The 14,348-nt window shown below is 43.4% G+C and overlaps 1 protein-coding gene across 1 annotated transcript; it reads left to right on the top strand.

Moving 5' to 3' along the window:
- The first annotated feature begins 1,152 nt into the window (after positions 1-1,152).
- On the top strand, positions 1,153-9,061 carry gmnc (geminin coiled-coil domain containing). The gene is made up of 4 exons (XM_033630340.2): positions 1,153-1,266; positions 4,640-4,725; positions 4,849-4,965; positions 5,133-9,061. Exons 1-4 carry the CDS (start codon positions 1,191-1,193, stop codon positions 6,186-6,188), a joined length of 1,335 nt encoding a protein of 444 aa, XP_033486231.1. The 5' UTR covers positions 1,153-1,190; the 3' UTR covers positions 6,189-9,061.
- The last annotated feature ends 5,287 nt before the right edge of the window (positions 9,062-14,348 follow it).

Below are 14,348 nucleotides of genomic sequence, written 5' to 3'. Positions count from 1 at the left end.
TTTTTTAAATCTTGAACCCCAGAGCTACAAATAATTTCCTTGAGCCCCTTTAGTGACAGGGACACAACGTATGACGCTCCCTCCACCATAAACAACTATATATCCACACCACATGTAGATAATACTAAACGTAACCATGTTTGTGTTGTTGAAGGAAAAAAACATCAATTCACAGTGTTGTACCGACGTAGTGCTTTTATTTTGAAAGAGACTGTATGCAAACTGTACATTTCCTGTGAAAACAGAAGTGTATTTTGAAAACAGACAATGCATGTAACAGGCTGAAGTTGACACGGCGTCCCAGAACGTCAACAACCAACACACCCAGGGTACCTTGGACGTCATATGTGGACGTGGAAAGTCCATGACCAAACGTGGACATGTGACGAGGTCACAGTGAGGATGTGATGTCGGCGCTGAGGCGTAAAAACTTCAGCTTTAAGGATCAGGAGTTAAAAGTTGAAAACACAAAAACCTTAATGACAGAATGCATTCAGAATTTTAGCCTGACGTTATTTTCAGGATCTGGTTCATGCAAACAAACAAACAAAGAAACAAACACACCTTTCAAACCCTCCTGCAGGTTCTCGGATTTAAAATAAATACAAAATACGACCATTTGAGGTTGAATGTCTCCTCAGTGTTTAACAAATGATTTTGCGTCTCCTCTGATAACTAACAAACAGTTCCTCAGTTCCACTGAAGAGACGTTTAAATGCTTCAGCACACAGTTGGATTTTACAGCAGCTTTGCACCGAGACAGCTCCATCAAGAAAATGTGTTTTGGTGCGGAAGAACTCAACTGTTACAGCAGCACATTAACAAACATGCTGTTGCTGTCTGATACAGGGCTCATATCAGGGTGTCCACATACTTTTGGCCACGTAGTGACGTGTTTTATTTCTCTCTGTTAAAAGTTTGAGAGAAACTGAGAGGAGGGTTTTTTTGTCTGAAAATGTAAAAGTAACTGAAGTGTTGATCATCACCATATCAACACACAGTCAGCTGGCACTGCTGAGTGCACACACACACACACACACACACACACACACACACCCTCCCTTCCCTTCATTCACACACAAACTCTCTCTGTAGGGAATCCCTCTCCTCCTCCTCCTCCTCCTCCTCATCATCATCATCACCTCATGCTCCAGGACTTGGCCCTTGGCCCTGACACTGTTGACGTTTCCATGGAAACCCTGGCCTCCGTTTGGGTCCATGACCCCTGTGACCTCAGCGACCTCGGAGAGAAGTCATCCGTTTGGGGTGAGTCTGCTGATGTTAAGCAAGAGAAACCTAAAGTATCAAAAGTAAAAGTACTTTAACATAATTTATACAGATGGATCATTATTACTGATGCATGAACGTGTACGCAGTGTTTCAGGAGAAAATCTAACCTCCGTCATGTTCTGTTGTCGAGCAGCTAAATCAAGAGAAAAACAGAATATGTTATAATCTTATTTTGTTCTGTCAGTAAAATCTTAATGTGAACTTTAACTTCAGAGCAGTGAAAAGAACTTTTCCCTCTGAGATGTCGTGAAATAAAAGTATAAAGCTGAATAAAATGAAAGTACACAAGTAAAAGTTCCTTTAAGCTTCACTTGAGTGAAAGTAGTTAGTTACTTTCCACCGATGTATTCAAAGTGATAGTTTGATATCTGGTCAAATCCTCCTCTCCTCTCCTCTCCTCTCCTCTCCTCTTCTCTTAATCTCTCAGAGTTCAGGCTCATTTATGCTCAACGTTAGATACTGACACAGACGGAGCCTTCTGTTCGTACTCTGCGTTCATTTTGTGTGAATTTGTGCACATTTTCTGAAGGTTTACAGACGAAGCAGAGTAGCTAGCGTAGCGTAACTCAAGCAAGACTCAACTGTAGGACACGACAAAGACATTTCAGAAACAGCTGAGTCACAAATTGGTAATATAATAGAAGATACATAGAAACTTCTGACTCTAGTGCCATCTAGTGGATGTACGTATGTCAAGGATGCAGCGATGTTTCCACTATTTGAAATGAACGGATCTATTTTCAGAGGGAATATAAATGAGCCCTCAAATGTTCAGACTGGAAACAGCTAGCCTGGCTCCGCCTAGTCATCAGAACATCGACCTGTAAAGCTCACTGATTAACATGAGACATCTCATTAATTCACAATGTGCAAATACTGAGGTGTAAAAACAGAAAGTTAAGAAGTAAACAGAAGTAAAACAGCGCCTAGTCATCAGAAAAATTGTTGGCACTGCACGTCCCTGCAAACCACACATATGTAACATTTGCATGTTATTATACCAGATGTATTGAAACTTTGCATTTCTTTATGTTTCAACAGTGCTGTGGTTACTGTGTGGTTAGGTTCGAAAACAGTTGGTTATGGTTCAGAAAAGATCAAGTTTTGGCTCAAAATACCTGGTTTCGGGGGCACAATCCCTGCTGGAAAGACAGCAGTATTTAAGTAAAGAAACAGCTGCTTTTTGTGCGACTGGAAAAACGGCTACAGATCCCCAAGAAATACTCAAGTGGTGGCTAAAAACACCCATTATTTAGAGGCTAAAAGGCCATTGAAAATCAAACATGGGTCGCTAAGAAACACTCATGCTGAGGGGGTAAAAAGCTGCTGGAAAAACAGCTATGAGTCGCTAAAAAACACTAAAGTTTGAGGGCAAGAAGCACTGGAAAAGCACCCATGATTAGGGGCTAAAAAGCTGCCGGAAAACAGCTACAGGTCGCCAAAAACACATTCAAGTGCTAAAAAGCTGCTGGAAAAACAGTTACTAGTCGCTGAGAAACACTCAAGTTTGAAGGCTAAAAAGCAACAACAGCCATGGTCGCTACAAAACACCCATATCTGAGATTAAAAAAACAGCCCTGATCACTAAGAAACACTCAAGTTTGGGTAGTAAAAAATGTAGGAAAGCAGCCATGGGTTGCTACAAAACACTTAAATTTAGGGGCTAAAAAGCTGCTGGAAAAACAGCTACTAGTCGCTAAGAAACATTCAAGTTTGAGGGCTAATAAGCAATGGAAAAACAGCCAGTGGTGGCTAAAAAACACCCATGATTTGGGGCTAAAAAGTGCTGGAAAAACAGCTACAGGTCGCTAAAAACACGTAACTTTGAAGGCTAAAGAATGCTAGAAAAACAGCCATTGGTTGCTAAAAAACACCCATGATTTGGGGGTGAAAAAAAAACACTAGAAAAGCTGCTGGAAAAACAGCCACATGTCACTAAGAAACACATTTGGGGGCACTGGAAACAAAGCCATGAGCCGCTGAAGGACACTCAAGTTTGGGGGCTAAAAAGTTGCTTGAAAAACAGTATGAGCCGCTAAAAAACACATTGGTGGGCTAAAAGCTGCTGTAGAGGAAGAAGAGGCAAACATGATTTGCAGAAACACTCATCTTTTCTTCTGGCGACTGGGCTTATGTGAGTGTTTTCAATCTGAACATCTTGTATGTAATGAGGGTGTCTCCCAAAATGTGGAATTATTCCTTTAATAACTTCAGGATAACAGTAAGACTCATTTAATTCTACGAGGCAGCAGCTGCTTCAGTATGTGAGGAGGAACAAACCTACATTACAGACTTTAACAACAGTTGCAGTGAACTATCATCCACCCGCTCAGAGTTGTGTCTCTGAACGCAGCTTCACTTTGCTGACTGAGGGATGTTTCTACTTCTCTCTAAATGCCACATTCAGCAGAGTGGGACTCTGCACGGCGGCGGCTCATTCATCAAACACAAGAGTTCCCCAGGTTTCCCTGTGAACTCTGAGTAACCAAACACTCCGGCAGGTTCCACGTGAGCGGATCCGTCCTGATGGAAATATCCGGAACAGTTTATATTAAGATTCATCTTTTAATTTTCTCCACGTCTCCTCGCTCAGAGAGTTCAATTCATCATCGATCTGAGATGTAATCTGAGGGAGTTTCTCCTGAACGGCTGAGCTGCAGCTGAAAATCAAGCTGCAGTTCCTCTGGTGTCCACTAGATGCTCCCAAACAACTCTGACTGCACTGATGCGCATATTAAACAGGTCGTGCTCTCTGCAGCTCAGTCAGAGTGGGGAGAGGTAGCAGTACATTAACTGTGGTTCTTTAATCAGACATCTGGAGACACTTTACTTTACCTGAATATTTATACTTAATGATACTTACTGCCATCAAAACAAAATGTTGAGGAAATGATCCTGTAAGTTAAAGCACTCGAGCAGATGAAACATTATATAAATAAAAGATAAGCTTAAAAACAACATATGATGCGAGGGACACCAAATAATGAGTCCAATAATCTAAAGACATCAAAATACACAACAATTACAAAGATTACCACAGGCTAAAAGAACATGGTGTCTGGGCTGCTCAAACAGGTCCGTCTGTACTTTGACATAAAGCAGGTAACATGCTGAACCTTTATTGTGATGCTGCTGAAGTGACACACTTCACTGCTTATTAAATGTCTCTTACTGTTCATCCTGATTTTGAGAAAGTTTTCAGAGATATCAGGGTGATTTTGTCCTGACTGACTCAGTTGTGATTGTTGCACCATCCAAACAGAAAGTCTTTAACATCTGCGTTCGTAAGGAGACAAAAGCATGACATGTAAGTAACAATATACTGTCTGTCTGTCTGTCTCTCTGTCAGAGTCTCAGTGTGTTTACAACAGCTCTCCCCCTGCTGGTCTGATGTGGTCTGAGCAGCTCTCCCCTCACCTCCAGAGAAACAAACAGGTATGAGGCTAAAACAGAGGAGTTCAAAGTGAAATCAACTTTTGTGACTTGTACAGTCACATTTTTTATTTCCAGAGCAAAAGTTTTTGACTTAAGCATCAATATGTTTGAACCCTCTTCCAGCTTCAGGACACTCTGCTGCAGAGAGAGGAGGAACTGGCCAGACTGCAGGACGAGAACAACAAACTCAGAGAGTTCCTCAACTCTTCGTTTGTGAGGAACCTGGAGCAAAAGGCAAAGGTCCGTTTACTGTCACCATAAACTCAGACTCAGTCCATATTATATTCAAAAATAAACCTCTGTGCAGCTCACAGTTGGTCTTCTGAACATAACGAGGGTGATATAAGTTTGACAAAAACAGAAAAGTGTAAATCTGTCTTCTTCCTCTGTCCTTGTTCCATTCGTAGAAACTGACCTGTGACGGGAGGAGGAAGCTGAAAAGAAACCTGAAGCACACTGATGACGGATCGTTCCAGTCCGGCAGTCATCAGCTCCGAACCTCCCAGCAGGTCAGCAAGAGAGTCTGCAGGAACCTCACTGCCGAGTTCAGCTGCGAGTCCTCCGAGACATCCTCCTCCTCAGAACCAAACCTGGACCTCTGGGTTCTACGAACGTTGGGACTGAAGGACAGAGACACCATCGATACATCCAACGACTCCTCCTCCTCGTCTGGATACAGCTTCAGCAGTTTAGTGTATGATGAAGCAATCACGTCTTCCTCATCCTCTGAATACACCCTCAACTCCTCTTTCAGCCCTTCAGTCGCCACTTCTACGCCTTCTTCTGTCCACAGCTACTGCCAAAGACCCACACAGCGAGCTGATTATAGCTACAGTGCTGCCGAATGCCAAGAAGTAAACTGTGGTAATGCTGCCAACTCACCTCAGAACTGCACAACATCTCAGAGTCAACGCTCTGACTTCACTGCCACCGGACTGACCGGACTGTACGAAGCTCCTGAAGCAGTGATCAGGAGCTACGACACAGTAACTGCCTTCCAATCTCCAGCACCTACAGAGGAACTACCTTTAACCCAGTCACCAGTCAGAGCAGAGATCTGCTCCATCACTGCCTCAAGTCGAGTCCAAACTCTGGAGGGAAACCCAGCGAAACATCCGGCTTACTGGTCTCCACTGAGAAGCAGCCGGACACCATCACAGGACACGATCCAGTTCAGTCCACCAGGGGGAAGACTCCATTTCTCTCCCATTTCGTCTTCAAGTCCTGCCATGACCCAGGTGCGGACACCTGTCTGCGGCAGCAGCCCAACGAGTCCGTCAGTGGGATCTCAGCCTCCTGCCACGCCTGAGACACCTCACAGCCGGACGGATTTGGCGTTCAGTATGTCCCTCAGCCCGTCCAACAGTGTCAAGACCCACAGCTTCCCTCATGGACAAGCCTTTGTCAGAAAGGACACTGAAGGAAGGTGGAAGTTCACCTGGGTGCCCAAACAAGGACCATAGGCAGCTCAGAAAGCTCCACATTACATGTCGTTGGTACCTGAACAAGTGTCCCAGGCCAGCTTTCAGGACTCCATGTTGAACTTGTTGACGTCTTGTTTGTCCTGGACCCTCAAAGAGGTTCTGTTTATACAAGACAATGCAGGCAGCACGGACACTTCATACAAACATGCAGTTCTTGAACTCCCCTCAAAGACTTTATTATGATACGGTTTTGCACAAAAGACCAGTCAAACCTGATGATCGTGACATTAATAAAAGAGCAGTGTTGCTTTTTTCTTTCATCACTGCGAAAGTTCAGAATACAAAAGGACATGAAAATGCTAATGATGAATTGTTAAACTGAGGTACGATGAGGCTAACCAGCTTGTTTTAGGATTTACATCTAGAGCCAAACTGTGGGCGCTACGCAGCATTTTACATTTTAGTCATGTAGCCGTAGGACTGCCTAAACTGTTTTGTAAATGTTGAAGTTTTTATTCAGTTCATGTGTGAAACTGCCACGTAAAAAGGTCAGCAATGTCCCTTGCGCCACATTGTGTCCCTTGTTACACTATTAATAAACAAATGCAAAGACTGGAAGAAAACAAAATGGTGCCACGAAGCAAACTGCCTCCGAACTAAAGACAGAAACTGCACTGATTTTAGCAGATACAGAAAAGTGATTAGAGATTACATGTTAGCTTAAAGTAAGTGCTAAAAACTTTGATGTTTAAAGCGCGGACGTATTTTCCACACTTAAAGTGCGGTTACTGTGACGTCTGTGCTGTTTCATCCAAAGTACAGCTGAAGGTCCTCGTCAGCCTCCAGCAAACAAAGGGCGGGCCAGGATGTGAGCTCACGTCCTCCTACTGCCAACGTCCAGTGAAACTACAACTAAGAAGACAACGCTGGGTTTTGTACTTGAAGCATGTGTAGTCTCGTTCTGCGTACAGTCCGTGTAGTTACAAAAAACGGACTGCACTGCATAGGAGTCTGTGCAGATGCTCACGGGCCTGGACGGGTCATGACATTTACGTCACACAGACCAAAGCGGACCCTTGTGGACATATTATTTGATTGTCAAAAACAAAGCAGAATTTCTGAAAGAAGTCACTGCCGTCGTTGCCAACCCTGTTTTCATGGGAACTGCCCATTGGTTCGACAGCCCATTGGTTCGACATCCCATTGTTCCGACCATATTAAACTCATTGTTCCGAAGTCCGTTCCAAAATCATCATGATGCCCTGTGGTTAAGGTCTGGTTAGGTTTAGGCACAAAAACCACTTGGTTAGGGTCAGGAAAAGATCATGGTGTGGGTTAAAATGAAAAAGAAAGTGACAAACACATAAGCCGTGAGCCTGCTCCGCCTCAAGCCGGTCGCGGCGCACCATGCTCCCGCCGCGAGCCGATCAGCACCGCGGACAGTCGGACTAATGGGATGTCGAACCAATGACATGGACCCGTTTTCACACCACCAGCAAACTGGTACAAATTAGTACAAAACCTAAATGATATTACTGTAAATTAACTTCTGTAAACGCTCCAGCCGGCAGCTTGTACACCATCTGACCAGCGTAACAGAAAGCACTTCTGAACACAAGTTAAGCATCGACTGAATCTGTGACCAACACCACAAGGTTTTGCACTCTAGTTTTCATTTTACCAAACGTTAGCTGACGTTAGCATTCAAACACAACAGTAGCTGAAAGAGTATGCTAACAAAAACACCTGATTTTTTTTTATAACTGCAAAACACAATTTCACATGTGATTCATTCATGTACTTGCATCTGTGGTTTTCAGATATTCAACGTTAAACGTAAGACTTCATGTCGTCACCGTACTGAGAAAGAAAGTATCTCAGAAACATCAGCGTTTCACGTTCCGTGACGATGCATTCTTCAGAGACGCTGATGATGTAATATCACATTTTACACAAAGACGTGGTTTTTGGAAATTGCACTTCATGAACTGAACACCATAGGCCACATATTATCAGTGACACCACATGATCAAATCGTTATATTTTCCTCCAGAGTCTCCAGGCGCGCTTGTAGCTGGCCCGTCTTTCATTTCTTTTCAACATCTCTTCATTTCTGTCATGAGCACCCTCTGGCTCCCCTGCATGACCTTGTCCAATGATTTCTCCAAACCGTCAACCGTCCTCTTAAGCATCTTATCAAAGCTTATCTAAAGGTCATCAGATTTACAGATTATTTATTTTAGTGGTTCTATTACTTGTTCGTTCGTCATATCAGCCACACATTTACTGGACTTGCTCCGTAAAGCTCTCTCCATACAACACAGCTGACGGCTCGATTGTTTGTTTGTGTTGGAGACGTTCAGGTGATTTCAGATGTTTCATCTTACATACATCAGATCTGGGTGATTTAAAATCCGGGATGGTTTGCATAAAAAAACAACATTTTTAATATGCCCTTTAAAAAAATCACGTTAAATCTGAAAACCACGTCTTCATCATATGAGCTGAAAACACTACTTGTGTACATATTTTATTTCATCACAGGAAATGATGTAAAAACCACATGTGCCTAAATGTGGATTATTCCTATGTGTAAAGCTTCACCTTTATTACAATGTGGAATTGTTTTTTTTTTACATGTGCTGTGTATTTAACGTCACATATCTGAAAATAACGTGTCTATGTCGTGAACGTCTGAGTTATTGCCCGTATGTATGCGTGACATCTTTACAACTGAGGATGTTTAACACAGGACTAACATGTAAAATGTGCTTCTTATAATTTGTAAAAATGTGTAAAACACCTGAAGGTGACATGTGCCTACATGTTAAATGTCTTTGCCACGTTACAAACTTTAAGATTAAATTTTTTTGCTGTTGAATTCGGTGCAGAAAATTGCTGGTGTGACTGCTGCCGAACACATTCGAAGGGAACGTGAAGACTGTGTCAAAGTCTTCATGTTTCATGAGCTTTTAAATGTCTAACAGGATGTTTGTGTGCTGTAATGTTTGTACATGAACGTGTGCAGAATGTAATGAGGAAACTGTAACTGACTGTAAACTGTCGACTAACAGAAAACACACGGACACGTCTGAGTCGTCTCTGTTTGTTTTACAATCCTCACCTTCTCTCATAAAATGACCTGTACGTGTTACTAATGTGCTTTTGACAAATATATTTTGGGGTTACAAACGTTAACGTGTCTCTTTTCATGTTTGAGTTCACTCTTGATCTCGGCCTGTGATTTTCAGTGGTTTCAAAGCTTTTCTTTGGGACGAGATCACACCACGTAGAAGCCCCGTTAGCTGCTGTTAGCTAAACTAAAGTGTCACCTGACCGCTTTAACCAATCAGAGGCAGACCTGCAGATACAGTATTGTACATATAATAAAACATATCTGGTTTGGACAGATTTTATTAAGCAACAGAAGCATAATATTAGCTTTGTTATAGACAATAACCCTTACCTGGATTATTCTCATCATTCATTCATTCATCAAACTGAACATCCAATCACGCTCTAACTCCTGGAGGAGGGCATCACCACACTGACTTCACCCCTGCATCATTTTCTACGTTACACTGCAAATTATTTCCATACAGTTACAATATGTAACTGTAACATTTCACAATAAATTACAGTATTATCACCTTAAAGGCTACAACTGTGATATTTGACCATATTCAGAGTTTTATTGTGAAATCCATGCAGGTAAATATAATCACAACAATATGGAGTTTGACTCTTAAATAAGGTTCATAGTGTTGGAGAGATGAAGCTACCAGCAGATAATATCCAAGTGACAGTCGGTTAATAAACTACAACACCTGGCCACATGTGGACACATATCCCAAATGTCTTGGCCTGTGAGTCCAGAACATAAAGCAATGGCTAGTTTTGCCCCTGTTTTGTAAAAGACGACATTCCTACTGAGCTGTTTACATGAAAAATGAAAATGAATGTTTCACTTATTCCCATTTACGAGCACTCGTGCATACTCTGATTAATGTGTCCCAACATGTCGTTTATCACTTCAAAATATGGAAAAGTGGAATGGTTTATTGTCGTCATGGCTTGTATCTCAAGAATGTCTTCTTTGAATTTGGCACAAATGTCCACGTGGACTCAAGGGTGAACTGATTTGATAGTATCAAGCAATATCTCAAGAACACCTCGAGGGAATTTCCTCAAATTTGGAAAAACGTCCACATGGACTCAACAATGGTCAAAGGTCAAGGCCACTGTGACCTTGTGTCCATCTGTGATGCATGAATGTGATATCTCAAGAAGGCCTTGAAGGATTTTTTTTTTTTTTTTTTTTTGTTTTTAAATTTGGCACAAACGTCCACTTGGATTCAGTGACAAATTGATTACAAACATCACTGTGATCTCAATAACCATGTTTTGGGCCATAACTCAAGAATTTGTACACTATCCACCTTATTTTTCACGGAAACACGGAGGCAAAACAGAACGCAGCCAGCTTCCGTTTTTTTGTGCGACACTTCCGGTCCAGCACTCTTACCACTGTGTAAATGGGAATCGCCTTGTTGTTTACCTTGCTGAGTTTAGCTATATATATGTATATATCACATTTTTCACGTCACTATATCACCGTTTAGACTAATCTGATGTTTGTAAAGTCTATAAACACAATGACTGAACAAACATTAGTATTTTCTCTGTGTATAATTAATAACATGGTTATCGTAGATTAGCTGGGCTAACCGTTAGCTGTTAGCCGTTAGCCGTGTCTGTAATAACTCACTTAACTCACAAAGTGGCCCATGAAAAAAATATTTTCTCCAGCGGATGTCTTAGTTACAACATGATTGAGCTAATTGGAGTAGTTTCATGTCGTATCCGACAACGGGAGGCTTTTAACGGATGACGATCCTGATGTTAGCTTTGCTGCTAGTGTTAACGTTAGCTGTCCCTGTCAGCTGCAGCCACTGATGCTTTCTAGACATCGTGATTTCCCAAAACTGAATAAATACCACACATAGCAACACAAAACTGCTTTGCTAGCTCAATCATGTTGTAACGGCTGGATGGTTGATGCGTACATGCTGATTCAGGCGCTATCAGAGCCGATCCGCGCATCACTATGGCTTAATGATCAACTCAGTCAATTAAAACAGCCCGTCCTGTGTTAGGAGTGTATGTCGTTGACAGAAAGAAAGAAAGAAAAGGGAAAAAAAGACAGAAAAGCAGCGTACACCTCACATATTTATTTCTCACAGGTGTGCACACGTGTGGCTGGCATGCAGAAGCACCGTCTGTGTGTCTGTGTGTCGAGGGTGTGAGCCGCAGCTTCAGCTGCTCAGGTAGAGAGGCTGTGTAGCCCGGTGTGTTTTTTCACTGATTCGGTTCTGCAGGTTCTCTGCTGGTACACTGGAGACGGGGATCAAGCAGTTTGTCTCACTCGGGATAGATTGTGCTTTTTTGGTTCATAGTTTATGATTGACGTGCGATTTATTCGCGTTTAGAGGGGCACAGTTATCTATACAAAATACACAGACTAACTAACTAACTAACTAACTAACTGATTGACTAACATAAACAACTGAAAATTGAAAAAAAAATTAGCTTGCACCGTTAGCTCCGGTAAGGGAAAGCATGAGGGAAAGCGGCTGACCGGAAGTCACGCACAAAAACAACGGAAGTTGATCATTATTTACTTCCGTGTTTGAAAATAAGGTGGATAGGATAGAATAATGAAGTGATGACATTTTATATCCAGAAGGTCAAAGGTCAGCTTGACTGTGACATCATCATGTTCTAACGTCATATCTCAGGAACAGAAGGGGAGACATTTGGTCAGATACTGAATTGGTGACTCTAATCTTGAAACTGTGCTGATTGTATAGATCTTCTGTGTGTGAAGCATCCATGTGTTAAAACATGTAGCTTCTCTGACGGCTTCATATGAGTCTGGACGGACACAGATATAAACTGTAACTGCAACTTGACTGGCTTGTGAAGGCATAAGACTGTGAGGTAGTAATTCTAGTTTGGCTGAGGGGACAGAGAGGAGGGTCGTACCTGAGGAGCGCAGGCAGCAGCTGGGCTCACAGGGTGGAAGTAAATGTATGATGTGTGTAGGAGCGAGGTCATGGAGGGCTTTAAAAGTTATTAGTTAAAGTTCAAAATCACTTCTAACCCTAACAGGTAGCCAGTGTAGCGTTGCAGGGTGGGAGTGAGGTGGTCGTGTCTCTTGGAGTCAGTTAAAAGTCTGGCAGCTGAGTTTTGAACGAGCTGGAGACAGGAAATGGCTCCTGGGCTGAGCCCTGAACACAGGAAGCTACAGTGATCGTGACGAGATGAAAACATGGACGACTCCTTCAAGGTCCTCTTGAGGCAAAAAATGTTTTACCTTTGTAATGTTTCCAGTTTGAAGGAAGCACCATCGCACGACTTTGGTTATTTGAGGGTTGAAACAGCGCTCAGAGTCAAAGATGACGCAGAGTGCTTTACATCGGAGGACAGGTTCCCAACGTTCTTTCTTAGGTCAGAGGTCAGGTTTGGTGGACCTAAAGAAGGACCTCAGATTTGGACTCTGTGGGCTTTTCCTTTGGCCGTGCATCTTTACCCCAGCCTTAAAAACTGTTGACGAGTTCACAGAACTGACTGCAAACAGGAAAGCATGCATCAGCATATCCACATGTCTTACTGCATGTGACATTATTTAAAAAGAACCGAAGAGATAAAACTATCTGGTAATTTACAGGGAGTCCAGAGGAGGAAGTTAACCATCTCATGATGCGTCAGATTTATATTGTGACCCCTCGAGGAGACCCTGATCCCCATGACGGGAGCCACTGGTGTAAAATATTGCATGCTGTTAAAATTCCCCTTCATTTGGACAGACACAGACTGAAAGTACACTAACGTACGAGGACAGGAAGAGGCTGTCCACATACTTTTGGCCGCAGCTGTGTATCCTGAGCCTTTGAAAACAGATATGATCTTTATTTAAGTGACATTTCGTTCGGGTCTGTTTCTCTTCAACATGTCACACGTGTCACGTTCAGGGTCACCTGGGTAAATCGGGACTTGTTCGTTCCAGTCTTCAGCTCAGTTACCAGTTAAACCAGTCTGACCATCCTCCTCCTCGCCCTCAGCTCCCTCTCTTCTCAGGAACAAAAGGAGGCCAGCGGCTCCCTGGAGACGCCCCTCTCCACCTCCTCCTCCACCCTGATCCGCCCCCCACAGGTAGAGATGGTGGGGTTTCTTCTCCCTGGGGGTTCCCAACACAGGGTCCCGGCCCTGCCCCGGGTCCCCTGAGAGCGAGCCGGGGCCGAGGGAAAGTTGGGAGCGAGCTGTGTCCGAGGCGGGCCGAGCGAGTGGTCTATCTCTAATGACAAGGTAAGACCGGCTGCAGATGTCCGACAGATTGGAGGCTCTTTCAGGGCAGGGAGGTCCCGGAGTCTGGCAGGAATGTGAAAGGAGGGCCGCTCCGGATCACAGGCTCTGTTGTTGTCGGCGGGCTGAGTGTCGGCCAGGGAAAGGGGTCATTAAGGAGGCCGGCCGGCTGAAACTCTATCCGCCCCGGCTGATCGGGGGAACGGCCTCATCGCCGTGTTCTCGCAGAAACCAACAGCTTGGCTCACCTCAAACACATCAGATAATGAGGCCGCTCCTCTCCCAGAGAGAGCCACTTGTTTCAGCTTTTCCTCCACAGTTTCCTGAAGGAAGGCGGAGCTCAGGTTTCAGAGTCACCTGCAGTCACAGAAATACTTGTACTTCCTCTCCTCCTTATGTCCAAGTGGACGTTTGTGCCGAGTTTGAGGAAACTCCCTCAAGGCGTTCTTGAGATACGGCGTTCAACTGAAAACATAAAAACCTCTAATGATGGTGCAAAAGCATAAAAAGACCCAAGCCAACAATAAACTGATCCCACTAAAGCAGGATTTAAACTTCTGCTTTGACACCGTACCTACGGCTCTGTGTAGACACGTAGACGCCGTAGATGTGCACCTCCCCACCTACCTTGCGGCGACGCAGACCTCCCGCTAATTTTTGTAAGCTGAAACCATTTCCCTCAATGGAAACAAAGCTTTGATTTACTTTAATTTTACAGATAAGAAACACTAAATTGTGAAGACATAAAGCCCTCAGTCACATTTTACGTCCTGTGTGTGATTTATCCTGGCTGAAATATGAGCAGAGGAAAAGTCTGATAGCTGCTAGGCTAAT

The sequence above is a fragment of the Epinephelus lanceolatus genome, chromosome 4 (genome assembly GCF_041903045.1).
Source record: "Epinephelus lanceolatus isolate andai-2023 chromosome 4, ASM4190304v1, whole genome shotgun sequence".
Taxonomy (NCBI): domain Eukaryota; kingdom Metazoa; phylum Chordata; class Actinopteri; order Perciformes; family Serranidae; genus Epinephelus; species Epinephelus lanceolatus.
Note: the sequence above shows the minus strand (reverse complement) of the source record. Positions and strands in the feature narration are given on the sequence as shown.

Coding starts and splice junctions, on each gene's coding strand:
- gmnc (XM_033630340.2), top strand. CDS start 1,191: ATGGAAACCCTGGCCTCCGTTTGGGTCCATGACCCCTGTGACCTCAGC. Junction 1,267..4,639: donor AGAGAAGTCATCCGTTTGGG/GTGAGTCTGCTG, acceptor TCTCTCTGTCAG/AGTCTCAGTGTGTTTACAAC. Junction 4,726..4,848: donor ACCTCCAGAGAAACAAACAG/GTATGAGGCTAA, acceptor ACCCTCTTCCAG/CTTCAGGACACTCTGCTGCA.